Genomic DNA, 26,729 nt, shown 5'->3' on the forward strand with positions numbered 1-26,729 from the left:
TTGGAAAGACGGGAGAGGAGCAAGACGTGGGTTCGGTGGGAGCTCCCTGCTTAACGTGGCTCAATCAAAGGCAAACGTGAATCTCGGCGGGACGGGGCGAGAAGTTTCCCTGCCAGGATTTACTGTTGTTGTGTATGGCGGGGGCGAGGCTTCCTCTGGAAACCTGCGTGGATTTTCGGTCTTTTGTGTCCAGGTCTACACAGAAAGTCGAGCTGCAGAAAGACGAAGCAGGTCAGGGCAGAGCTGGGGCGCGGGGAGGTGACTGGGGTGGTGCTGGGGACGGGCAGACCCGGCACGACGTCCAGTTTTGCAGGTCAAGCTCACAGAACAAGGTGTTTTCTGAGATGGTGCTTTCTTTCAGACTTGATGCAGGTTTCAGGAGAAGGGTTAAACAAGCCAGAAGTTGGCCATTTTGCTGGTTGCCTTAAAATATTTGGAGAGAGTTCATCTGGATAAAAATCAGCCCCAAATGTTATTTTTGATTGACTCAGTTCCCGGAGGGGTTTGCGGCAGGAGAGGATGCAGATACATCAGTGCGATGCTTTCTAAATGTCCCAGTTTGCCACTGGGCCTCTTTCTCTCCTCTCCCCCTGATTTTTCCTGCTGTGTGAGAAGGGCTGTTGGTCTCGAAGGCAACGGAGATATTTCTACTGCCTCCTGCCCTGGGTTATTCCTCTACGCAAAGGCCCCTTCCCACATCTTGAGCCCTGTGGTTCAGTGCGCTCGGATCCTCTTCCCGCTGATGCCATGCACAGCAGCCTTGCTCATGCCTGTTTTTTTTCCTCTATGCCTTATTTTCCAGACTGGGATGACAGTGCCTTTGTAAAGCAAACTGAAACGTATTGTGCTATGTTTTGTATAAGAGCATGTGCGTGTGTATGAATCCGGGCTGCTGAGGCTGCAGCCGGGGTTGTCAGCAGACCCAAGAAACCAGACCTATCTCTAGGTCCAGGTTTCTTTCCTGTCAGAAAAACATAGTTAATTAAAGCCTTCTCCTGAAAGGAATTTCTTAGCCACACTAGCGGAATAACAAAGTGAAAGCCGTGTCCTTAATCCTGTCCTTTCATCTCCTGGAAATTCCTTCCTCTCCTGTCTCTTTCTCTGTGGCCTGATTGTTAAAAGAAATGAGAAATAATTTCCACTTGGAAAAAACCCAAGACAACAAAACTCCGGCCCAGCTGATCGCAGCAGAAGCCAAGGAATCGGGAGCTGAAAGGAGGGAGCTGTTAATGAAGCATCAGCAGCGAGCCAGGGGCAGGAGCTGGAGCCCATCCAGATGGCACCGCTCATCCGCCGCATCCACTTTGCACGCGCGTCCTCTCGGGGAAGAGCCCGGCCGAGCGGCCGCCCTCCGCAGCGCTGGTCAGCCGCAGCCTCGCCCGTCGCCCCGGGAGGGGATTCGCCCGGGTTGCTCCAGGCCTCCATCCAAATTCCCTCTGTGGATGAGGAGTGACATCTTCCCTGCTAACCGTCGAGGGAAAATGGAATCCCAGACTCTGGGTTTTGGCATTGCATTCCTGCAGGGATGCATCAGTGCTCCAGTTGCTGCTCTCCCTCCGGCCATCCCTGCCAGCACGGCTGGGAAGGGCTGGGAGGAAGGAGCGGAGGGTGCAGAGAGGCAGGGAACAACGGGAATGGAGGGAGCAACAGGAACGGGGAGCAGGGCTGGTAGCGCGGGGAGCAGGGGTGCGTTGGCACGGCCCCGATGGCAGAGCGTGCTGTGGCTGGGCCGTCGGCAGCTTCCCTTCATCCCCAGTCAACCCGGATATTCGTGTTTCCTGGCCTGACAGATAAGGCGGCCTCGCCATTAATCAGGAGGCCTGGAGAATGGGATCAACGCAAGGCAGGCGTGCTGCGGCGTTAATCTCCTTTACTCCCCGATGATTCGTGGAGCTTGTTGCAGGCATTAATCAAGTCTGTGTGTGTGCACCAGGCAAAATGGATTAGACACTGTGCCGTTGGCAGAGGTGCTTGTCCGTGCGCGATCCTGGAGGATGCCCGATGTGGTGGCGGTGCCAGCCGGGGCTGCGGTGCAGGTGACGGAGGGATTACGGTTGCTGGATCCCGGGGAGAGCTTGGGTGTGCCCCCACTTCTGCTCTGCAGCGCTGGCTGTGCCTCTCTCTGGGGACAGGGCTGGGAGGTGGGTCCTGTCCGTGGCTGGACTGTGCTCATCCGTGGAACCACTTTCCCAATAACCTGCAGGGGTGGTTCCAGTTGCAACCCAACATCTCCAGCTCTGCAGCCCCCAGACCTGCCTGTTACCCAGAGGAGACCCTGTGTGGTGAAGCTCAGACGGGAATGGAGCCGGAGCATCAGGCAGCAGAAATGACCTGCAGGCCCCGGAGGCTCTGGGAAAGGGCTGTCCTGGGTGAGCAGGAGTAGGACCCACCGTCAGATCCCAGCCCTGGTCGCAGCTCTGCAGAAGCCCATGTAAAAGGTTCTTTTCTTCTGGTGCAAGATCAGTGCGGGGCAGAGATGCGGGAGATCATGCCCCAGCTCCGAACTGTGCTGCAGGCTAGTTTGTGCATTGTGGGCTCGAGGAGCTGTGTCTCAAAGGCAAAGCAAGACTGTCGCAGACAGCGTGAGAAAAATGCTCTTCGTCTGCTTCGGACTGGTGTTGGAGGTACGGGCCGGTGGAAATAACCCCGAGTCCTTGTCCTCCAAAGGGAGAAGCTCAGGCCTGAGGAAGCAGAGGGAAACGCCCGGCTCCCGGGCTGTGCTGTAGCACAGGTGTCGCACCGCAGGGAGCAGGGTACGGGTTTCCATCTTAGCCGCTCCGCAGCACCTGCTTCTCCCTTAGAAATGAGCGGCTCGGGGTATTCCTGGTGGGGAGCCCTGAGCCCCGATCCCTATTGAAGCGATGCCGGTGGCCCGCACGCTCCCTGCTGTGTGGCAGCTGGAGGTTGCAATATTCACTGACAGCCAGCAAGTTGTGGTTTTCCGATGATTAATGACACCTCCCTCCTGACGGGAGCCATTCAGCCTCCGTGGTGCTGGATGATAACGGAGACAGGGTGGAAACTGGGTGTTTCCAGAGGGTAACGTCCAGCGCAGGGACTGTCGTGCTGGGGTTGCGAGTTGGTCTGTTCCCCTTGGGTCGATCCTGGAAGGGGACCCAGTTTCTGCAGGTGAATGTGCCTGAACTTCATTTCCAGGCTGGGTGCAAGTGGATGGGCAGAACCCAAGACGTTTGTTAACAGACGTTTTCTTTTCCCCCCCTCTGCCTTAAGTGCAAAGCCCAACTGACATCAAAGCAAGAGAAAGTCTAATCCCGTTTTGAATTGGTGCGAGCACACGCAGCGAATGTTAAACAGGGAATCCGGCAGCAAAAAAAAGGAGGATTATCTTTAATTTCCTGAGAGAGGGACTGAGCGAGGGAGACGGAGAGAAAAGAAAGGCACAGGACCAGAAAGAAGTGTCGGTCAGCACAGGGAGGCTCGTGGAGGAGGAGGAAAGCAGGCGGAGGGGGAGGATGGCGCGAGCAGCAGCGCACGTGTGCCGGGAGAGGTGAGTCTGGCGGGAGCCGAGCGCTGGCACGTGGGAGGGCTGCTCCCACCGGGAGCCCCATGCCGGTGCCTGCCCGAGTTCCCACATGGATGCCGGGAAAGGGATCGTGCGTAGGGTTTGCCGTGCCAGGGCAGAGGCTGGTGCGGGCTCTAACTCCCAGCTCACGCGTGTTCGAGCTGTAGCTGTGGAGTTGCTTTTCAAGGGAGCTCGGAGCTGGACTCCAGCAGAGCGATGTAACCGTGGGCTGTTTACCTGAGGTCGTGGGGGGGGGGGGATTTCTTTGCTGTATAAGACTGTAGCTGAGCAGAGCTTCCTAAATCGCCTCCAAAGCCCTGTTACCTGCTGGAGAGCTGACTCTAGGTATGGTTTATGCTGCGCTCTGCCATCAGCAGGTACCACCAGCTCTGCAGAGGGCACTCACTGCTGCTTTTCGTGCTACGGCTGATGTTCGCCTTCGCGAGATGCATGGAGCTGTGTCCAGGTTGTAGCCTGGGGCTGGGACGTGTCCTGGCATTGAAGCCCTGCCGGCAGCGGTGGCCGTGTGGGGGCAGGAGGTGTCTGAGGCCAAACCAGCCCAAACGCTTCTCTGCCAGAGCCTGGGCCCTGGGAGCACAGCATCCTCCTCCTTCTGGGCAGTGCATCTCCCTCTTGACCAAACCCCCTAATTTTTCCCCTTGGGCTTCTTCCAGTAGCAGCTATTGCCAGGAGGGTTTACAAAAGGCAATGGAGTAAATGCACACCTAAGCACCTTGCGTGTCCGGATCCCCCGTCCTTCTCTAGCTTTGCCCTTGACATTGCGGCCAGCGAGGTGGAGTGCTGAGCCAGGCGGGAAGTGCCTGTCCTGGACGTAACGCGGGAGGGGACGGGTGCCTGCGCAGGAAAGGATCCCCGGGGATGGGATTTGACTGTTGAGCACTGGGAATGAGACTGAGACTTGCTGGGCTGCTTCTGGACAGGACCAAAGCCCAGCAGTGGGGCACCCATCGCCTTTTGGTGCTCAGCAAGCCAGGTGCTGTGGGAACGAATGTCAGGAGCTGCAGGAAGGGCTCCTGGGGCTGGCTCTAAATCTGGGCAATAACCTGCTTTCTGCCGTGGCCTGATTCAGTGCAGGAGAGGCTCTTCCTCAGCCTGCACCTTCCTCCCTGCAGGACTGATGCCGCGGTGCCAGCGCGGGGTGCCGCAGCCTCCGCCGCGGTGGCGTCGCCCTCGTGGGTGTGCAGGTTCCAGCCTCCAGCCCCGCTCTGACCCTGAGCTAGGGGCGTCCGGGCAGCGGTGTCTGCACACCCGCCCAGGGAGAGCAACCCGGTCTGCCCGTGGGAATCCCCCTCTGCCTGCACGGCTGCCTGCACTCCCATGCTCAGCTGAGCCTCCCCCTGCCCGGGCGCGAGAGGCAGCCTCGGGGCTGCAGCAGCAAGTCTTGGGGTCGAGCTGGGCATGTTCCCTGCGGTTTTAAACAGCAGCGAAAGGAGGAGCCTGAGCCACAGCTGAGAGGGGAGAAGTAGATCTCCATCCAGCTGGTTCATAACATACTTAAAATGCTTTGGATGTCTGGGATGGGCCTTTGCAGACCTCCTACCCGCTCGGTGGGGACGAGATGGTCGTGACTTTCCAAGTTTAGTTTTCATGGGCGAGACTTGGGAGTGGGAGTCTTGCACTCTCCGATGTTGGAGCCGTGTCTGTCACGGCCTCACCTGGAGCCAGCGCTGGCGGCGGAGCTGCTGTGGACGCTGCTGCGTGCACTGCTCCTGCCAGTGCAGCTGCCTCCCTGGCAGCAAATGCATTGCTTTGAGGTTTTTACCCCATCTTCAAAATAATCTGAGTGGAGAGGAGGGGTTTGCACAGCTGCTGGGGTTGCAAGACGAGCCGGGATGAGCTGCCATCAATCAGCCATCCGCGACATGGCCTGGGGAGAGCTGGCAAAGTGTTGCGCAGTGACATTTTGAGTCAAAACCACATCACCTGTAGGAGCAACTCCTCTGCTCCTCCCCCGCAGCCCCAACCCAAAAAAGCTGCTTTGCAACGTTGCATTGAATTAAAACAAACAAACAAACAAACAACAACAACAAAAAAAAACCAAAAACAAAAAACCACAACACACTCCTTCCCAAAACTTTGTAAGGAGACGATCGTTGTAGCAGGGGCCTCTAGATGGCAACATCCACCTGGAGAGCTGCGAGCGGGGGCCCCGCCGGAGCCGAGCAGCTCCGGGTGGGAGCCCCAGGCCCCGCACCCAAAGCGGGGGACACGAACCGGTGCTGCCTTGGGCACCTTTTTGCAGGGGCTGGGGACAGGGCCAGCCACCCAAGGGTGCCTGCACCCCGAAAACCCCCGAGACCGTGAGCATCTCACCCCAGCGCAGAGAGGCAGCAAAATGGTGAAGGGGTTTCTCTGCAGGGGAAACTCAACCGATGCTCTCGGCACCCGCTCTGCGGACACGGGGGAATAAATGTCACGGTGGGGCTGGCGGCTCTGCAAGGTGGACGTGGCTGGAGCCGCTGGCAGGTCTTTGTGCTGGGATCACCCACCAGCCGTTCAGCCTCCGAGAGTCAATGGAAAGCTGAGATCCACGCTAGGAACTGGGGGCCGCTGCCTGCCTGTCCCCCCTGGGCTGCCTGCCTGCGGGCAGGGCCCTAAAGCGAAGGCGTCGGGCTTGGGTGCGGAGGCGGGAGCGCCAATACGTGGTTTAATGTTCAAAGGCTGCGCTAGAAATTGTGCATTTCTAGTAAATTGTGGTAAACCCTCCAGTGGCACCCTCCATTCAAAAAGCTTGTGTGACACCGGAGTTTAAAGCTTAAATTACCCAGCTTTAACCATACGAGTGTAACTGAAGCGGCATAACCTTTGGGTGAGAATATCGGTGCGGCATGCCTTTGCTGCGGTGTGACGGTGTGCTGCCGGAGGTCGCTGGGGTGGAAAAGTCCGACCCCTGCCTGAAACGGGGCGCATGTTTTGTACAAAGCAGGGCCTGGGCTCCTCTTTTGCAAAGCGGGTTTAGTCTGTGCTCAGGGAGCTGCAAATCTTAATTAAGATCCTTAAAAGGACAAAAGGTGCTACATAAATTCAGGGGATTATTATAAATGTCACTGCGCTTTACAAGCTCTGGCAAAACTCACGGGAGGAATAACAAGACCTTTCACTTCACAGCCCTTCCTAGCAGGGCAACTTACAGCTTCACGCTTCAGCACAGCAGCCGTAAAATGTTGACATTTATAATTAGATGTGCATAATAATCTCTTTATTCCCGAACTGAAAAGACAGGGTGTGTCTTGAAACGTCAGTTCCTCCTCCTTGCCAAGGATCCCCCTTAGTGGGCTTGCTGATGGAGCCATCGTTTGGCGAAACGTCTCAGGGCCTGGTTTGAAGAGGTCCTGGATCTTTGCGGCTCCCCCAGGGAGCTGTGGGCCGGGCACTTAGTGAATAAAATCAAAGTCTCCGTGTGGTTTTAATCTGATTAGTTGATGATAATCCAGTGGTATCGTGCAGCAAAAGCTGTCCAGTTTTATTAGGCAGTCTCTTGTTTTAAGAGAACTGTGCTCGAGGGAGCACTCGGCTGTTTCTGTTGAGCACTGGCAGAAATGGGTGATTTTTGTGCTTTTAGTGCTTTGTGAGAGTAGGATTAATTTGGGGCTTGGACAGCTGGGGCTCAGTGGCTTTTGGTCCCGTGGGTGCCATCGGCAGCTTTGTGCAGCCCCTCTGCCGGGGTGGTCGGTGGTGGAGGGGGCAAAGGGCTGAGCGGGTCGGACTGGGGCTGAAGGTGGGGCTCGCCCCCGGGGCCGGTCCCGGAGCACCGGGTCGAGGACGGGGAATCGCCCCCGGGGCCGGTCCCGGAGCACTGGGACGAGGATGGGAGGTCGCTCCCCGGGGCTATTCCCGGGTCGAGGACGGGGGATCGCCCCTCAGGCCGGTCCCGGAGCACCGGGTCGAGGATGGGGGACCCCCCCCCGGGGCCGGTCCCCGAGCACCGGGTCGCTCCCGCACCGAGCCGCTCCCGGACCGCGGTGGCTCTCCCCCCGGCCCCGTTCCGAGCCCGCCGCCGGCCCGGGAGCCCCGGGGCATCCCGCGGGGCGGGAGCGGTGCCGGTGCGGCGGGCTGCCGCGGCCCTGCCCCTGCCCAAATCTGCCGGCGCATCACGGTGAGTGACAGCAGCCCCGGCCCTGCCCAGCCCGCACAACCCGCCGGGCTTTTCCAATCAGGCCGGGCCGGGGAGGGATTTCCTGCCGGGACGGGGCCGGCCCGAGCGGGACTTTGCCGAGCGCCGCGCCGCCCTGCGAGCCGGGCAGGCGGGACCGCGCCGCTCGGCTCCCGCTCGGCTCCCGCTCCGCTCGGCTCGGCCGGTTGCGGCTCGGCTCGGCTCGGCTCGGCACTTCCCGGCGTGGCGCGGTGCGGCGCGGTGCGGAGCGGCTCGGTTCGCCCCGGTGCGGCGCGGCTGGGAGCGCCGCCAGGTGAGTGGGGGCCGCCGGCTGCGGAGCCCGCCCGGCCCGGGCCGCTCGCAGCAGCAGCGGAGCGACTCGTCTCGGTGGGGGCAAAAAATCCCCCCCCCGACCCCTGAACCCCCCCGAAGGAGGGAGCGGCCCGGCCCGGGGCGGGGGGAGACGCGACCGGTGCCCCCATCGCTGCCCGCCGGGGCCTCCCGGGGGAGGCGAGCGTCGCCCGCCCGCCCCTTCGGGACCCAGCCTCGGTGCCCGCTGCTCCTCGCATCTCTCCTTCCCCACTTACGTAATTGCTCTGGTTTGGTTTGGGTTTGTTTTGGTTTTTTTCCCTTCTCTCCCTCCTTTTTCCCGGCGCTGCCGTTGGCCGCGGGAATGTTTGGGATACTTCAGTTCTCCAGGTGGATTCCTGGGCTGGAGGCTCAGCCCTGCTCGGGTGGGAGGGATGTTTGCTGTTGCTTTTCCAGCTTTGTGCGTTTCTCGAGTTTTACCTTCGCTGCTGCTCCTCTCTCGAGAGGCTGAGGAGGCGGAGGTCGGTACGCGGAGCTCTCGGTACCTCTGGGCTGCTCACCGAGCCTCGCCAGCTCCGGGGGAGGCCGGCAGCAGCACGGGGCTGTTTTCTAAGCGAGGCCGTGCAGGCTTCTTTAATAAACGAGTAAATAGTCTCGGCACCCTCACGCCCACTTCTCGTGAGCGCTTTTGAAGAGCAGCACAAAGTTGGATGCAGCGCGCAGAGTTAAGTGAAATAGTTTTGAAGACGGTGCAACATAGGAGGTTTCGGAAGGGGATTTGTTTGTGGCAAGAGGTTAGTCTGAGTCAAGCGGCTGAAACTTTGTTGTAATGTAGATAAGCTGGTGCGGGTGCCCCAGGACACGGGGAGGTGGCAGCTGACCTCGGCGGGCACTGGCCTGGGTGCCTGGGACCAAGCCCCCAAGCAGCCCCGGTGCCCAGGGGCTCATCACGAACGAACCGTGGGTCCCAGGGGAGCGACGACGGGGGGAGAACCCCCCGGCCTGGGGCGGGAATCTCAGCATCCCCTTGTCCCAGAAGCTAAGCCAGCACCGGAGCCTCTCCGGCTGCCCTGAATACCGCTGCACCGAGCGTGGGGAGCCCACGGGGGGTCCGTGCTTGTGGGCAGCTGCAGCTCCCAGCTGTACGGTGGGTGGGCTGAGCGACGCCGTGCCGTGGGACGCCCCTTCTCTTTCTGCTCCACCCCCCCCCAGGCAGGACCTCTCTCCCTGCTGTTGCCTTCTCTCCCCTGTGGTTTCCATCCTCAAAGCAGTGACCTCGATTGCTCGGAGGAAGCGACACCCGCTATTATATAAATGGCTGAGGGCGAGTGCTCTGGGAAGGGAGATGGCACGCCTGAGCCGTGGCTGGAGGAACCGGAGCTGGTTCTGATCCGGCCCGGATTGGCACACGGGGAGTTGCGGGGTGATCTGGCGACGGCCTCGCAGCCGGCACGGCGTGTGCTCCCTGCCCTGCTGCGCGCACGCTCCTCCCCGGGCGCCGGAGCAGCCTGCCCGGTGCACGGCCCCAAACCAGGAGGGATTTTCTCGCCACCCAGTTTGGGCAGCCGGGGCGCCAACGGGAAAGCATGGGCTGGAAGGCGCGAACCGCTGCTGCGGGACCCCGCGCCCCCTCTGGCGCAGCTCAGCTGGCCAGGACGCGGGCTTGATCCTGTTCTCCTGAGCGTGGTTGTGCTGCTGAATTACACCCAGCCCCTCACTTGGGCCAGAGAGAGCTCACGTACTGTTTAAAGGGTGTCTTGGCTCCCAGGGCACTGAGCTTCACGGGTAATTCGGAGGGCGAGGGTTTACCCCTGCATGGGAGGGGAAGGGTGCCGGGCAGGCTGACCCACTCCCGTGGGCTGCAGAGGACTTTGGCTAAACCTCCCCTGCTCCATCCCTTGGGTGCTCCCACCGGGAAAGGAGAGGGAGAGATGCTGTGGTGCCCCGAGCCCTGTGTGCTGCCTTTAGGGAGGGGACGGGGAAGGGGCTGTGCCCCGTCCCGCTCCTCGCCACCCCCCGACAGCACCCTCGGGAGGTTTCCTCCACAGGTTCTTCCCTCTCTGTTTAACACGAGGATGAGCCAAGTCCCGCCAGGACTAAATATAGTCAAAGTATTTGTTCCTCGGCGGGGATACAAAAGCTGTCGCGACAAAGCCGGGAGGTAAATGGCCTTCGAGGGCTGACTCTGCTCTTCCCCTCCGCAGGTCCCGGGCTGCCGCGCCGGGGCTCGGTCGTGTGCAGGGCTCCCCAGCGTGGCTGCAGCGCCGTCGCCAAGAGGAATGCTGAAACGAAGGGGCTAACGAGCACCAGAGAGGGAGGATCTATAACTTCCAGATGGCGACGAGCCTGTAATCCCTTTGGGAAGAATTAGGGACTCATCAGCACAGCAGAGCCTGGTGAGGGGAGCAAAGCACGACACCTCCGGCTCCGGGAGTGCTGCGAGAGGCCGAGGGCATCCCGATGCCGACTGCGCCGGCCGCCCTGCCCCGAGCTGCCTGGCTTTGTCTCGCGGAGCCCTGGTGCTGCCGGGAGCCCGTCCCCGAGCGCTGAACTATTTCTTGTTTTAATTGATCGTATGTTCTCCAACCAAAGCCCATCCGCGTCCTGCTCCTCCCGACGCAGAAAGGCACTTCTGCCCTTAACAGAAAGACTCCTTCCTTCTGTTTTTTATGTCCCGTGGGATTGTAAAGCATCTTTCTTGCTGGATTTCATCTCCCATCAAAGTGTGTTTTGAGGAATTACAGGCTTATTCCTATGGCTTTATAAACCACCGGGATTCAAGGGTCTCTGCCTTCTGCACCGCCGCCGCCCCACCTGCCTGCGATGGGGCGAGAGCAGGAGCTGATCCAGGCCGTGAAGAATGGGGACGTACCCAGCGTGCAGAAACTGGTGGCTAAGATCAAGGCATCCAAGAGCAGTGAGTACGCGGGCGCAGAGCTGCGGGCTCCCTCTCCCCGGCCGGGCACCGCTCCCTGTCCCGGGGTGCGAGTCCCGGCAGCGGGCTCAGTGCCGTCGAAGCTGGGGTGCAAGTGCTGGCTCTGAACCCCGGTGCACAAGTCACGCCGCGGCTGGAGGCGGGGGCGCAAGCGCAGCCGGTGCGGATGAATGACCGGGCTGTAAGCGATCCTCCCGGCAGGGCTGGGGTTCCCCTCGGGCTGAGGGCCAAGGACCCTGAAGCGTGGGCTGCTGAGCGGGGACGGGCGAAGGGAAACGGCAGTGGCGGGGGGACGCAGCTACAGAGGGTCTTTAGTGATTGCCACTTGCTCCTGGCCGTATTTATCTTGTGAAAAATTATCATCCCAGCCAGTCAACTGGAACCAATCGTCAAGCCTTGAATTTCAGTCTGGTAATGTTTAACCCTTCAGCAGGGCTGTTTTTTTGCACATGTTCTCGGAAAGGTCAGCGGCAAGCATGGCTCGGAGCAAACGTCAGGCTCGCGGGGGTCCCCAAGGGCACCGGGGTCCTGCAGGCGCCGCACGGTGTCTGGAGGAGATGGGGAGAGTGGAAAGGTGGGGGCTTTCCACTCAGGGCTGGTGCCACGGTGCCCTTACAGAGAGCTGCACTCCTGGTCGCTTCTTGTGACCTACCAAGAGAAGGAAACTGGGAAAAGTAAATAAAAGGGCTCTCGGTGCGGTGTGTGGCCGGGGGAAGGTGCACGGCGCCTGCCCGGGCTGCGGGAGCCGCTCTGGGCTGGGGGGTGCGGGACCCCCTGCCAGGGCTGCTCGTCGTGGGGGGTCTCGTGGGTGTGTGTGGGAAAACTGGAGGGGGAAAAAACTGCCCTGGGGAGAGAGAGGGGAAATTTGGGCAGGAGAAGAAGCTTTAAGGCTTCTTAGGAGCGGCTCAGGGTGGAGAGGCTGGTGCTGAGAAATATGAGTTAGGCTGAGGATTATGAATGCGAGAAGGGGCTCAGCTCCCCTGGGTCAGCTGCTGGAAGGCTTTGATTGGGGCCAAAACTTTGCAAATCCCTGCTGCTGGGCCTGCGGGAGGGCTGGGGGCCACCTCCTCCCCAAAAGAGGGGGTGCCTGGTGCCCCCTCTCTGGGTGAAGGGACTGGGTGCCATCGCCTCCACTTGCAGCTCAGGGACTGCGCCCGCACGGGCTCCCTGAGCTGGGGCGAGCGAGGTCTGCCTGCGCAGGCGGGTTGAAGGACACCCCCAACGCAGTAAATAACGTCAGGACGCGAGCGTCCCGCCGGCTGGCGCAGCCCCGTGCCCCCGAGCTGGCGTCCCATGGCTGGGTGGTGCGGGCAGGCTGGGGTGCCCGTGGCTCTCCTCCTCCTGCGCACCCGGAGGGGTGAAGTTACACTTGTTTTCTCCGGTCCCCTCCGGTAACTCTCTCCTAGTTAAACCCTGTCTGTATTTTCTCTCTGACGTCTTCTCCTCCCTCCAGCCGTGGGGCACCCACGTGAACGCGTGTGTTTAACTCCCCCGCTGCAGCAGCGTCAGCAGCTCCCTCTGCTTATTTTTATTTTATTCCTTTATAAGGGGGGGGGGCAAAAAGCCCAGACCCCTGCAAGGCCACCGGTGCAAGCCCTCGGTGGGGCTCCTGTGCTGGACCCGCTGGGGAGGCTTGCCTGGTCCCAGGGGCTCGTCCCTGGCGTGGAGGGCATCGCTGCTCCCTATCCCTTACAGTTCCCTCTCCCTCCCCTCGCCGATGCCATGCAAGCCCAGCGTTTACTGCATTTGCCGCTCATTAAAGCGCCTTTTCCATATGATGGGCTGAGATGCTGATTTTTATTTTTTTTTTTAAAATCCCTCTAAGAGTCCTTCTGCTGTCTCAGTGGATTGGGAGCTCGGTCGCTGTGATCAGCCCTCTGGGGCTTCCTGTGCCTAAAAAAGTCACCGCACGTAAGCAAAAATCAAGCGCCAGTCCCGGCAGCGGGAACTTCAGGGACACGTTTAATATTCACCGTGCGCAGCCCTCCTCCCCGCGCAAGCGCTGCCGTACAAGTGGGTCACAGCACCTATTATTACAAGGCGGTGGGGTGGGTAGGGAGAAAGTTTTGGGGGCAGGAGCAGGAGGAGAAGGGCAGGCAAGGGCAGGCGTCCCACCTGCGGGAAGGGGATGGCGGGACGATGCCATGGTCACTTTTGTGGCTGGAGAGGGGGTGTCTCCCCTGGGAGAGCCGGGCTGCTCCTGCCGAGCCGGCCGCGCTTTGCTGAGGTTCCCCAGCCCAGCAATAGGAACGTCCCGCTTTTTAATTTCCTTCTCTCTCTCCCCTCCCCTCCGCGTCGGAGCGCTGCAGAGTTTAATTGAAATTGTTAAACGACCCGTCACGGCTTTGGCCTTTCTCCCCGGCGATCAATCACGTCCCCGGGCTGGCCGCGCTCGCCAACAATGCGCCAGTTGGCCGGGGCGGCCGCCGCAGCACCGAGGGGCTGGGGCTCCCGGGGGAGGCGAGAGGCAGAGCCCTCCGGCCGGGGCGCTCGGCCCTGGGAAGGGGTGATGGCTCCTGGAGCCGGACGGTGCCCGCCAAGGTTTGGGTGTCCCCATCCCTGGACGGGCAGGGCTCAGGGGCAGGGCATGGGGGACGCTGGGGTGATGCTGGGGGGTGAGAGTGATGCCCCCACGATAGCCGAGGGCTGGAGGAGCCGTGGAAGCCGACGGGAGCTGGGCTCACTGTTTGCCTTCCTCGAGGGAGTGGTGAAGGTTTTTGTTTAAACGCGTGCAAAGTGCAAAGAAAGGGCGGCAGCTGAGCAAACTGGCGTTAAACTCAAGGACAGGGAGCGAAACCCTGCCGGGGTTCAGCCACTGCCTCGAGGAGGTCCGGCCGGCTTCGGCCAGCCACTTGCCCCATTTCACTGCCGACTTACTCCGTTTTGCCAGCTATGTTGGGGCTTTCCAGACCTTGGATATATCGAGGACAGGGGTGGGTGCCTGAGACTCGGCTGTGTCTGGGCTGTGACCTAGCAAGTTGTTAAACACTAGCAAAGCTTGTAGGAGATCTTGGCTTTATCCTCACAGCTGGGCTGGTGCCCCTCATCGCTGTGTCCTGGCAGCACAAAGCACAGCAAGGTTTTCCCAGGAGCGATGCCGGCCCTCGGATGCTGCTGTCACCGTCCGGCTGGGCAGGAGAGGGACAGTGCTGCTCTGCATGCTACGAGACCACAGCGGACAGATGTGGGATAGCTCGCTCTCTCCCTCCCCCTTAAATTTCTTCCTAATCCCTAGTAGCTATATCAGCTTAAGCCCCAAAGCGTGAGGTTTAATATCTCTCCTGTGATGTTAGCCTTTGCCATTGGCACTCCATGTCCTCATCCTCTGCGGAAACACCCGCCCTCCCTTCGTGTCCTGCCAGGCTTTTTCCTTCTCTCAGTGGCAGCGGATCCATACTTGTTTGGGGAAGAAGTTGCACCTTTTTGCAGCTTGGGGGTTATTTTGCGATAATGTTGGATGCGCCTTTGTGCTGGCCAGCAAGCCCAGCACGCCGTCCCCCCTCACCTAGGAGGACCGTCCTCCTCTTTGCTGCTGCTCCCGAGGGAGGTTTGTCCTAAGCCCTGGGTGCTCCGGCTGCTCTGCATGGTCGGGCTGCAGGGAAGAGCCAGGACCAGCCTCAGGCAGGATCCTTATCGTTTCAGGCTCTGTTACACCCGATGGCTTTCCCTGCTGGCAGTGGTGCAGGGATGTCTGGGCACCCTGCCCGCTCCAGTCCTGCCCCGGGTGGTGCAGGCGGTTGGACCCGGCCCTGCCACCGAGCCTGAGTGTGGCCCTGGCCACATCCCTTGAAGCCCAAGTCTCGAGGACGAGTTCCCAAGCGTCCTCAGCCGTGTCCTCCCCTCCTCTCCCCGCGTGCTGTAGGTCTGACGGGCTGGACCGGCTCCGCAGCCGCACGCCTGCTTGGAAAGACCGTGGGCACGCCTGCGGAGAGACGCTGAGAAACTCTGCCGAAACGGGCAAAACTCCCTCTTCCGCCGAGATCGAGCCAGGAGCCAGGCGAGGCGCCATGTCCAGGGGAGCCCGGCTGGCGGCCGCCCCACGCCGGGGACCCCGCTGCCCCACAGCCTGCCTGAATCCGCTTTTGAACCAGCCTGCGGTGGGTGGGTGGGGGAGAAAAGAGGCTTCAAAGGCTCCGCCGAGCGCAGCAGCCGCAGGGATGGATGGCGGCAGGGCTGCAGCTGTGCGGCACGGGGGGGTCTGTCCTTCCCTCCTTCTCCTCCTCCTCCTCCTCCTCCTCCTCCCGTGGCTCTTGGCCTCCCTGGGATTGGGGGGGTCTCCTCCAGCAGCCTGGTGATTGCTTGGTGGGTTTTCCCACCTGCATCCCGGCTGTCCCAGCTCATGGAGGGATTTAGCCCCTTTTTTTCCGCCTCTCTCCCTGGGAAGGAATTGCCCCACGTGGGCAGCAACGGTGAAAGCAGTGAGCGGGCGGTTGCTTTTCAAAGCCGGCCTCTGATGGGTGTTGTGTTTGGAAAGGGGCCTGGCTGCTGCCAGCACGCCCGGAGCTGGGGAAAGCGTCACCGCGCCGAGCGCGGGAGATAAGGTACGAGCAAACGGCGTCGCGCAGGGAGATGGAGGAGGCTGTGCGGGGCATCGCCCGGCCCAGCGGGCACGGCCTCCTTGGGGCGCCCAGCCCCGTGCCCCTCTGCACCCCATCTCCCTGTGTTCACAGGTCCATGTCTCCCTCTGTCCCGGGACTGTATTTCTGTCCTCAGCCTTTGAAAATGCGTTGGCAGGGCAGCCTGGGCTCCTTGCTGTCAGCCTGGGCCACCTGCAGCTGCCTTTTCCCTGCCTGAGTAAAAGAGCAGAGGGAAAAAAGGGCTAATTCTGGGTAAGGGGACGAGTGCGGGGTCTGTCGGGGCTGCTCCGGGCCATGCTGCCTTCCCTTGGGGACGGCTGGGCAGCACTGGGGTATCCCAGGGACGTGCCAGTCTCAGGGGCTGCAGAGGTCCCTCAGGGCCGTGGACGGAGCCAGGCTGGTGGCCATCCCCCTTGTCGCCGGTGGGAGGCTGAGATTTGGGGCAGGAGGGGGATTTCCATCCTTCGGGCATTCCCCGGTGACTCAGCCCAGGCCAGGGGGCTCAGCTCCCCCTTCCCAAGGGCTGTGGAGGCTGTTTTGGCTGTCTGACCCAGAAACATGGGACGATTCGGATGACGACAGCTCAAAGGCAGACAGGGAGGGCAGCCCCGAGCCCCGGGACGGCATGTGCCCGGCTGCTGGCGGCACACAGGTGCCATAACGGGGACGGTGCTCCCCAGGGCTGCGCCCAGGCGAGGGAGAAGGGGACACAGCAAGGACACCGCCGGCGCAGGCGTCCCATCCTCCGGCTGGGGCTGGGGATGTGCTGGGGGCATGGGGCTGGTTGCAGGCAGCAAAAAGTGGTGGATGGTGGCAGCGACTCATGCAAAAAGGCGGTCGGCCCCACGGGTTTGGAGATGCTCTGTGCACGTCGCTGGCGCTTCCCGGCTTTCTGCCATGGGGGAGAGGAGCTGCTTTTAGGTAAAAACATCTCTTCCTCCTCCTCGTTCTCCCACGGGGCTGCTGGGTCCAAAGATCTTGGCCGCGACCTAGAAAAGGGGTTGCAGTGTTGTCCCTGTTTAGGACAAGCTGGTCCCCGTGGACCAAGCCAGCATCACCAGCATCACTCCTGTCACCTCTCCATTAGGATCCCGGTGCTGCAGGAAGGTTTTCCTGGGAAGAGGGGAGGGAATTATTGGATCCCAGCAGTGATCAACAGCATCCCCTGTGGAAGATGGTTTCCAGCCGGCCGGGAGCGCGCTACTGCGCGCTCCCGGCCGGCTGGAAACCATCTTCCACGCGGCATCGCCCCGGCAAGAGTTAAAAGAGGGGCTGGATGCCGTGCATATGTGTGTGCATGCACGCGCCTTGCTTTGTTTTTAAAAGCGCCTCGGCTGGCCTGGCCCCCCGCCAGACCCGGGGCCCGCCGCTGGCAAAAACTCCGGCAAAGGAGTATGAAAGGGGCAGAAACTAAATAACAATAAACCACCTTTTTCTGGCTGCTTTAGTAAGCGAGGGGGTGGGGAGGAGCTGTGAGCACTCCAGTTCCCCCAAATCCCATCCTGGTTTCCCCCAGAAAACCGTGCCTGGGATGGAGAGGGAGGAACCTGCTTGAACCTTGGGAGTGCAACATCGCCCGGGCCTCGCTGAGGTGTCCCGGTGAGTCACAGACCTGTCTGGAGATGCCCAAACTGCTTGGAAATGGCTCTGCTGGGATGATCTTTACCCTCCCGGGGAAGGGCTGGACGCCCTCGCCCATCCTTCGCTCCTGCAGGATGCCCGGGGCTGCGGCAGCCTGCGCCTGGGGTAGGTGCGCAGGCACCCTAAGCTGTTTGCAACCCCGGGGAGAAAGGCCAGAGCTGCAACCAAGCACAGCTTCGATGGCGAGATAAGGGAGCAGGGAAAACCTGCGTGCGCAGCAGGTATGCGGCTCCCGCAGCATCCCAGGCCTGGTGCAACACGTCCGGCTGCGCTTCCGCCAAGCCCTGCCAGCGCCGGCACCGCTCCGCCGCCGGCCCCCAGCCAAGGCTGCGCAGAGAGCGTGCGGCCCCTGGCGCGGCCGCCGTGCCCGGACCCCCGCCCTGGGTGCCATCCCGGGAGCTGGAGTCTGTATTGGCCGACCCCGGTGGGCGGCTGTGCCGCGACGGGGGAAAACTCCCAGGGTTTCGTAACACCGCCCTCGGCCACGGGCACGGCCGGTTGTGTAAGGCGCCCTGTTTGCTTGCGAAGGGAGTCGGTGAGCGTGGCGCGGGTGTCGGGTACCCGGCACGGAGGTGCCCCCGGCAGCGGGGCTGGCTCGGGCTCTCCCACCCGCTTTGCGGTGCCTCTTGCCCCCTTGGAGCATCAGTCCCAGGGTCTGGCTGGCTCTTGGCCCTTGCATCCCCCCTCGAGCAGCCCATCTTGGGGCATCGTCTTTTTTTTTGCCAGGACGGGCATGGATAAGCCTGAAAGGGGTTTTCCAGCTGGAGCTGAATCGAGTGCAAACAGCAATAGGGGAACCATGGATTGGGAGCCCCATGGACCTTCCCCTCCCGTGGGTGTCCTCTCTCCCTGGGCAGGACACCCAACTAACAGCCTGCGTGGCCTCTCAGGGACCTCCTTGGATGCGTCCCCGCCATGGCGAGGCCACGTGAGCACCGCTTGCCTTTGCGGCCTCCGAAAGGGGCCAGAGTCCTCCCCAGCGGCTAATCATTGCCTGTGTGGGGGACGCAGGTGCATGGTGAGCCCAGCCGGCAGCGTGGGGGCCGGCACAGCCATGGCAGTGGGGATTGCTCTGGGCTGCAGCCCGGGCTGCTCTGGTCGGCCTGAAGCGCCTCAGGTTTGGTTTTGTTGGGCTGACGTGGGTGGGAAGGGCTGCATGAGCCCTCCTGGCTTCCCTGAACGAGCACCCGCTAATCCTGCTGGGTTGAAAGGAAGGGAAACGCTCCTCCTTGCAGAGGAAGAGGCTCCTGCACCGACAGAGGAGCTGCCTCTGACCCTGCTCTGTGTCTCCAGACCCCGAGGGCTGCTCAAGCCCTCAGCTTCCTCCTCGGCGGTGCTGGGGCACAGGCAGCTCCCTGTCTCGCAGCATCTGTCCCACTGGTTATATTTAGCAGCATGTGCTGGGCTGCACATGGATGTCCTGGAGCTGCTTCTCCATTACCTCCACCCCAAACCTGGTGTGGATATGGGGGGGTCCAGCTCTGAGGCCCCAAAGTCACGACTGTGCTTTGTCCCACTGCACCCCGCCCCAAATGCCTGCAGCTTCGCAGGGCCGAATCCATGCCAGGTGTCGGTGTCACCGATGCGTCTTGTCCTGGATAAATATCTCCTCCCAGGAGCAGCGCAGGTGGGTGTCTCTGCGCAGCCCCACCTGGGGACAACCTGGCTGCTGGGACAGGGACCGGCATGTGGCCATCAGCCCCCTGAGCCCCAGTGTGCTTGCAAAGCCGGTGCCTTGTCGGCCAGGGAGGGACATGCAGCTTCCAGGGCCGGTTCACTCTCCCAGCGCTTTCCCAGCAGGGTTGGCACGGCTCGGAAAGCCGTTTGCCGGCGGGGCCTGGGGATGAGGCAACCCGCCGTGATTCCCTGGCCAGGGTGGGCGGCGCGGGGTGCTGCCGGAGAGGTGGCACGGTGCAAGAAGGGGTGCCTTTTCCTACAAAAAGGAGCTGAGGGAGGTGGGGGGACCCTTTTTCCCCCTGTGCACCCGTCTCTTTCTCCCCGCCACCCCCCCGGGATGCTGCGAGGCAGCAGGCGGGGGTTTCTGCGCTCGGCTCCCACGTCCTGCCTCTGCCGCCAACTCGGGCTTGCCGGGGCCGTTCCCAACACGCACCCGCCGCGCTGGAAAGGCGTAAACAGATCAGGTTGCCGGCAGGGGTCCAGGGAGCAGGCAGGCCTTGGCTTGTGTCCCACCACCGCTCGGTTGGGTCCGGGTGTGGGGAGCACCGAGGCAGGGGGACGGGATGGAGGGGGCCGACCTGGCAGCAGGGTCCCTGCAGGAAGCTGGGCACAACCTTGGTTTGACGAGGGGCCAGGGATGCTGCCCCTGCCTCAGTTTACCTCTGGTGCTAAGGTGGGGCTGCTCTTTAGGGGTTCGGAGGTGTCGATCTGCTGCCCCCCAGCCCCCTTTCCCATTCCCACATGGGAAGCTGCTGACCAGAGCTCAGCCCATGGACTGGGGGTCCTCAGATCCAACCCCCCTTTATCCATCACAGTTGTATTCTGATGCCTTTGACCTTGTTGTAAATCAGCCCTTGTCCCTCCCGCAGTATGTGGGGGGACAGGGCTGCTCCATGTTGTCCTTGTCCCCAGCTGGTCCCCGAGCAGCTGCCAGCGAGCTCCGGCGCCCGGGCTGGGCGATGGGAGGAACCCGCTGCCCTCCCTGCCGGCCCTGGAGCAGCTGGGACGAGGGGAGGGGGACAGGAACGCGGTGCCTGGAATAACTTGGCAGCCGCCGAGGCCCCGACGGGGACGGCGAGACGGGTGCGGGGTCCTGGTGTAGGTTCCTGCTTCCACCACGGGGATGGGGAGATGCCTCTCCCAGGACATACTGTGTCACCGGCTGCTAAATGCATTTATTGGGGATTGCTGCTTCCACCTGGGGACACACAGGGTGGTGCAGGGCACCGTGGTGATACAGGTATCGCATCCCTCTCCTGTCCCTTGCAGACAGGGTCCCGCTGCAGACCGGGGTCCCAGGGGAATCCTTCGCTGCCGCAGCTGGGTGAAAACATCCTGCTCCAGCCAAGGCACGAGAAAAGCGCCACCAGCCAGATGCTCAGCAGGATTTTGGCGGTGGCTTCTCCCACTTTGCGGCATTGCCCGGCCAGCCGGAATCCCGGGCGGGCAGCCGGAGGGTCTGACCTGGCTGGCAAAGAGCCCTCGCACTGGGCACAGGCAAAGCCGCGCTGCCCTCCCCGGCCTTGGCAGGGAAAGGAGAGAGCAGCGGCGGGTTCCTCTCTCTCGGGCTGCTTGTCTCAGGCTGGAGGGAGCTTGGCCCGGATCTGCTGGGGACGGACCCATCCCTCTGCCCTTCCCACTGGCAGCAGCGTGGAGCGGCTGGGCAGCGCCCGCTTGCTTTGGTAGGCGACCTCGCGCAGGGGATGGGAGCAGCGAGGAGAGACGGGTGCCCTCTGCGCCCCTGCCATCGCCAGAGAGGGGCTTTGGAGAGGGATCCCTCCCATCCCTCATGGCTTGGGAGCGCCGAGCAGCCGCTGCTGGCTGAGATCCTCTTGCTCTTTCCCAGTGCAGCCGCCACGAATGGCTGCAGCGCCACGGCATCCGCGGGAGCCCTCGCCCATCCAGCATCCCTCGGGACCAGCGGGAGCCAGAGGCCACGTTCCGGCTCTGTCCAGGAGGGAAGGAAATGGTTTGGTTTGCTCAAGCTGCTCGGATCCAGGCTGCAATTCAGATGGAGCTGGATAGCCCACGCATCGTTTGCTGGAAGGCGGCTGTAGGAAGCAAAGAGCCTCTCGTTTTGGTTTGGTAATAGAGGGTAGAGGCAGCAGCCCCCCAGGAGTGGAAACCCTTGGTTCGTAGGGAGGAAAACCCAGACCCCAGGCAGCGTCTGCCCCGTCCCCGCACGGATCAGGCCGTGTGCGTCCCGGGGGACCCCACTGGCGTGTCCCTGAGTGGGGCTGGCAGCAGCATCGGCTCGCGGGGTCAGAGTTGAGGAAAGGCATCCGCAAGGTATTTTTAACCGCCTGTGACTCCAAACCCCAGCCACGCAGCCACCAGCAGCGGTCTGAGGTTAGTCCTCGGCTGCTGACAGTTGATTGCCCGTGGGCTGGTGGCAGGGGGGGCTTTGGGGAAAATTCGGTTCCCGGTCACTGGGGCCTCGGGAAGGAGTGACGGCACTTGAACCATTGACCTGGGTGACCTCGAGCAAACAGCTTCACCTCCCGCTGCCTCCCCTCCCATCCTGTGTGTGCCTTGCCTAGATTAGAGCATCCAGGGTGGGGACAGCCGCTCTGTCTGCCCCGGCAGCGCCTGCTCCGGGCCCACGGCGGCTTTCCCGGGGCCAAAGCAGGAGGATGTCGCAGGATTTCCAGCCGCCACATCACTGTGTGCTTTGAGTACTGGCTCCACTGGCCGGAGCGGCTCCCAGGTGCCAGCTGCCACACGCGGGTACCGGGCTTGCAGTGATGGGGACGGTGCCGTAGGGCCGTGGCAGCCCGGTCCCCCAGCCTTGCCCCGCTGCCCCAGGGAGCTGCATGATTTGCTGCAACCATCGAAGCTACAGCGGAGGGCTGGACCCTTGTTTCACTCCCTTGAGCTCGCAAGGTTTTGCTGGCCGCTCTTGGCTGCTCTAATTTTTATCTGGGGCTCATTGTCAGAACCATAAAATAAATAGCTACATGCTCCTCTCGAGCGTCAGAACCCTCCAGGTGTAGGTGGGTTGCTGCGTCCCTGCCCGCCCTCCCTAATTAACTGTTGCTCAGCAAATCCGGACTTACTGACCTGCCCTAATCTTCCCGTGCAAGGCAAGCCCTTTGGCTGCCGGCTCCCACCGCTCGCCTCTCGTGTCCCCCCAAGCCTCTCATGTCCCCTCTGAGCCTGTATCACGTTCGCAGCCCTGGGCAGGCGATGGAAGATGGTACCCCGGGAAGCAGCATCCCCCCCGCGCAGGGCTGCCGAGGTTGTTTTCCTTGCCGGCGGCTCCCGCCGTGCCCGTGCTCACGCTGCTCTCGCCGTCCCCCCGCATCCTGCTTCCCCTCTTTCTTCCTCCCATTGACCGTCTGCCGGTTGGATTATTTTTCCCCAGATGCTGCAAGCCTGCAGTTTTCCCAGGTTGAATCTGCCTGGGTTTGTTCTCCTAATCTCTCTAAGTCCCTTTTGTGTTATTTCTGCCCTTGTCGATCTGTTGAGCATCCTCCACGGATTATATTAATGTACCATTTGCTTGGTATCGTGTTAATGGGAACGCTGAGGGTGTCCGTAGGTGCAGCCCCTTTACCTGGGTACCCAGGGGGCACTGGAGCCCCGCGGCCCCTTCCCTGGCTCCCAGGGGAGCCAGCTGGAACCAGTATGGAACCAGTTGAATGGGAGCCAGGGCGCATTGTTAATGCTGGACCAGATGCTCTGCTGGTCCCTGTGTCCTGCAGCCCATGGGTGGCATGCCCGGCGATGCACCGCAGGCAGAGCTTGTGCTTGGCCGCTGGCCCCCACCGCTATCGCCCCATCTCTTCCCGCTCGGGAGGCGTCCTGTCCTTTCGGAAGGATGGGGGAAATGGAAAAGGCTCCACCTCTTCCCTGGGCAAATACAGCTCCTCTGAGTTCATATCCTGGAGAGCGGAATAGCCAGGTCCCAGCAGGGACGGTGACTTCACCTCCCGGTAACGTGTTTCCCCAGCCAGCTGGGAAAGGAGCCCTTGTATCTCTGAAGGAGCTGCTCGGCTTCCCCCACCCAAAGCCTTTCCCAGCTGTTTCCATCCTGGCCAGGCCTGGGGGATGCGATTTCGGCTCCGTGGGGAATGGGTGTTACCGTTCGCCCTTGCTGGGGGAGCCGGGCTGGGGCGCATCGCTTTTGGGTAGGCAGCCGGTGCAAACCCCCAAATTATTGTGGGGAATGGGAGGGAGCACCGTTCATCCCACCACACAGCTGGGTGTCTGGGGGCCTGAAACTCAGAGCAGGAGCACGTGTTTGGCTTTTGCACGGGGTGAATCCAGCCCCAAAGGACTCCTGTGATGCTGTTTCCCTGCCTTGGTGTTTGCCCCCTCCATCCCCGCTGCAGCCGTCAAACCTTGGGGGCGAGAGGCGAGAGCTGCACCTTCTTCCCAGCTGCGTGGATGAGGACGGGGTTTCCGACTCTGCTTTTCCTTTCATTGTTCTGGGAGCCTGCGCTTTGAACAAGCTGCCTGTTTTTTCCTGCTTTGCTTGTGGGGGGAAGCGGCGAGGGGAAATTGGGGGTCTGGCCGGGGGTCCTGGGGCGGCTGGGCTGGGGGTGAGCAATCGATGTCTGTGCTGTGTGGGGATGCTGCCCCTGCTCCCTCCTGCTGCCAGCCTCTTTAAAAAATTTAATTGTTGGATTTTCCCTGGGAAAAAGGCTCTCAGTCTTTCCCAAAGAAGGAAAAAGGCTTCCAGCTGACTCCATGGTCCTGCTGCCATGTCCCCAAACCCTCCCCTTCTCCTGTCGTGGGTCCCCAGCCCAGGAAGGCAGATGCCTTGGACCTCTCAGACTTCTCTGCCTTTGCCATCACCTACCTTCACCATCATCCACCATCATATCTGAACACATTGCAGAACGGGGGAGCTTAGAGAAGGAGACAGCACAGATGAGGAGGAAGGCAGAGCTGCCAGAGGAGACTCAGACATGCCATCAGCAGAGACAACGTGGTGGCAGGGACAACTTGGGCTCTGCGTGGCTGTAAGCCCTAAGGTTTGGGGCGCAAGGCAGGGGTAGATGGTGGAGGCCGTTGAGTTGGAGACAAGCAGTCTGTGTTTTGGCGTGGGGATGCTCACAGCACAGGGATGCTGTGTCCAGCCCTTGGGATGCTGTAAGGAGCCGCTGGGAGTTCAGCTCCCGGCAGGTTGCTGCAGCTGCTGGGGTTATTCCAGCTGGACCCGGGCTGCCGAAACCGGGAGCAGGGCTCGGATGCAACAGCCATCGCGCAGCGTGTGCAGCGTCAAAGCAGGCAGGGCCCTGGCCAGGTCCGGCGTGTCTCACACCCGGTTTTGGTAGGTTTCTCAAGGGATGAAGACACCATTTATTCTCAAGGAGTTGCAAGACGCTGGCACAGGGAAAGATAAGGGGCTCCCTGCTGTGTCGTGCTCTCCCGTCGCTGCTGTTTGCCCTGTGTTGATGGGAATCTGCCTCCCTGATTGCAGCCTCCCCGTCCCTGCCAGTTAACCCAGTGGCTTTGCCCCAGTCGGACCCACCCCACAGTGCCTGGCTTGGCGAAGGACCTGTTTGTCGGCGTTGGTGGGGAGCCCGTTTGCAGGGGTGCTGCGAAGCCTCAAACCCTCGTACAGGCCATTTGCAGGCAGGAAAGCACCCATGGCGTGTGGACACCTGTGGCATTTGGATGCAGGGATGAGCGCTTGGCTGGGTATCCCAGGCAGCAACACCCTGGCAGCCAAATGCACCCACCATAACCATGGGGGAAATAGCGGGGGCCCTGCCTGCCCGGGGAGCTGGGCACAGCGCTGGGCTCGGCGTTTGGGGTGCGGGCTGGTGGCCACAGCAGGCAGCCAGGGTCAGGAGCCCTTGGGTCTCACCCAACCTCCGTCCCAAGCTTGCTGGGCAACTTTGGTTGAGTTTCTTAATGTCTCTGTGGCTGAGCTCCTTCCCTATGGAAGTGGGTGAATCTCTTCTGAACCTACTGGGAAACTGCACCTGAAGCAGCCGGTTTGCTGGGAGGCTGCGCCAGGAGGAGCCAGGCGCGGCTGGCCGCAGCGGATGTGCCTGTGGACGGAGGGTGACAGCGGAGGGTGATTCCTGCAGAAGAGAGGTCGACGTCACCTCTTTGGGTCTCAGTTTTGGGTGAGACATCGAGTCTCTCCTGAGCCCCAGCGCGAAGCTGCCATGTGGCGAGGCAGGGCCACCCCAGGCCGTTGGCGCAGGTCGAGGCCGGGCAGGGCAGGCCGGGTGAAGCTGCCACCTCCTGCCATCTCCGTCTCCAGCCCCAGGAGGCTGCCAGCACCATTGGAGACGGCTGGTGCTCTGCAGGATCGCAGCTGATTAACTCCTCCAGCTGCTTTGTTGGCTTAGTGGTGACAGTCCCCAGGTGGATTTTATTTTCCCAGGAGGGTATGTGCATGTATTTGGTGCATCCAGAACACAGGATCCTTCTCCCACCGCCTGGGGCAGCAGGATGGTGCTCCTGCAGTGCCCAGACCAGGCATCCCTGCGTGCAGGGCACTCATAGCTGGCAGTGCAGGGATGCTCGTGGTGCCGGGATGCTCAGGCTGGATGTTGAGGGATGCTCGTGGTGCCGGGATGCTCAGGCTGGATGTTGAGGGATGCTCGTGGTGCAGGGATGCTCAGGCTGGATGTTGAGGGATGCTCGTGGCTGGCAGTACAGGGATGCTCGTGGTACAGGGATGCTCAGACCTGCAGTGCAGGGAGGCTCATGGCGCGGGGATACTTGCAGCCAGCGGTGTGGGGATGTGATTTCCCAGGGCAAGGGGCAGGGACGAGGGTCTGTGACACAGGGCCAGCAGAAAGATGTAGTGTTTCAAGGCGTCTCTGGCAAGGAGGTGGGTCTCCAGTTACAGGTCTGTCTGTCCCACAGCGACAAAGGCTTGCAGTGGCGGAGCTCTGCTGTGGCCACGCTGGGTGGACAAAATTGGGGGGGTTACAGCAAAAGCACTGCTTTCTGGAGCCTGACGCTGTGTGAGAGCCAGGGCAGGAGTCTCCAAGGGGCGCTTTGGGGGAGGCACGGGAGATTTGGGCATTTCCTTCCCCAGCCAAACCCAGGCGAGTGTGTCGCTTCTTCCTGGCAAGCGGTTCAGCGCTTCGGAGGGATTGTGTCCGTCTCCGAGACCTGGGGGCGAAGGCCAAGGGCGTCTCCGTGGGGACGAGGTCTCCGGTGAAGGGCACGGGGTGACGCAGGGTGCCCAGCGTGCTGGCACAGGGGGTGCTGGCCGGGCCGGGCAAGGGCACGCCTGGCTCCATGCAGCCGGCACAGCCGGTGCCGGGCGAGCACCCTGGGGAAGTAAATACAGGTTTGTGCCGGGCTGGCTGCCAGCGGTGCGGGTGAGGCGCCCGCCCTGGGCGGGCTCCCTGGGTGCCCCCTGCACCCCACGGGGAGCTCAGCCTGGCCTGGCATCCCCGCCGTGGGGGCGCAGCCCAGCCCCACGGGGAAACTGAGGCGCGGGGCGCAGCACGACGGAGGAGGCTGCTTGGTCAGGGAAGCTGGCTGGAAACGCGCCGTGCAGGGCTGCGCCATCCCGGCCCCCCCTGCCAACAAGGATCCGAAAGGCTGAGGTCCGGCACTTTCCCCCTGGCTGGGGCTGGAGCCAGAACGGGCCACGGACGAGGGTCTCGGCCCCGTCTGGCGAGCGGGCGGCCACGCTGCCTTCGCCACAGCCGGTGTCCGGCGGAGCACGCGGGCCCTACATTTGTAAGCAATTTGCCGGAGCGCTCCGGAGGTGCTTCCCGCCTGCTGCTTGGCAGCCAGACGCTGCACAGAAGCTCGCTGGCTCCCTCGAGGCCTCGCTCAGCCCCGGCCCTGCGCTGCTGAGCCTCGTCCTGCCCGGGCAGGCGCCGGCGAACGCGGGGCGGGGGCCTGGCTGGACCCCTTGGCGGGGTCGTGTTGGGGAGCGGGGCCAAGCAGGGGGAACCCACGGCTGGAGTTAACCCTCGGGGTGCGCCAAGCCGGGTTTTCCCCTGTAATTATCCGCTTCAGGGC

General features: G+C 61.9%; 1 protein-coding gene across 2 annotated transcripts in view; it reads left to right on the forward strand.

The window, feature by feature from the left end:
• The first annotated feature begins 7,801 nt into the window (after positions 1-7,801).
• CASKIN2 (CASK interacting protein 2) overlaps positions 7,802-26,729 on the forward strand; it is a 35,649-nt gene continuing 16,721 nt past the window's right edge. For both annotated transcript variants that reach the window (XM_082326913.1, XM_082326914.1), the window contains exons 1-2: positions 7,802-7,950; positions 10,151-10,863. In XM_082326913.1, the coding sequence (XP_082183039.1) occupies positions 10,770-10,863 (94 nt within the window). In that variant the 5' untranslated portion in view covers positions 7,802-7,950; positions 10,151-10,769. The remainder of the gene's footprint in view (positions 7,951-10,150; positions 10,864-26,729) is intronic.

This window comes from Platalea leucorodia, assembly GCF_965183815.1.
Source record: "Platalea leucorodia genome assembly, chromosome: 14".
In the NCBI taxonomy this organism is placed as follows: Eukaryota; Metazoa; Chordata; class Aves; order Pelecaniformes; family Threskiornithidae; genus Platalea; species Platalea leucorodia.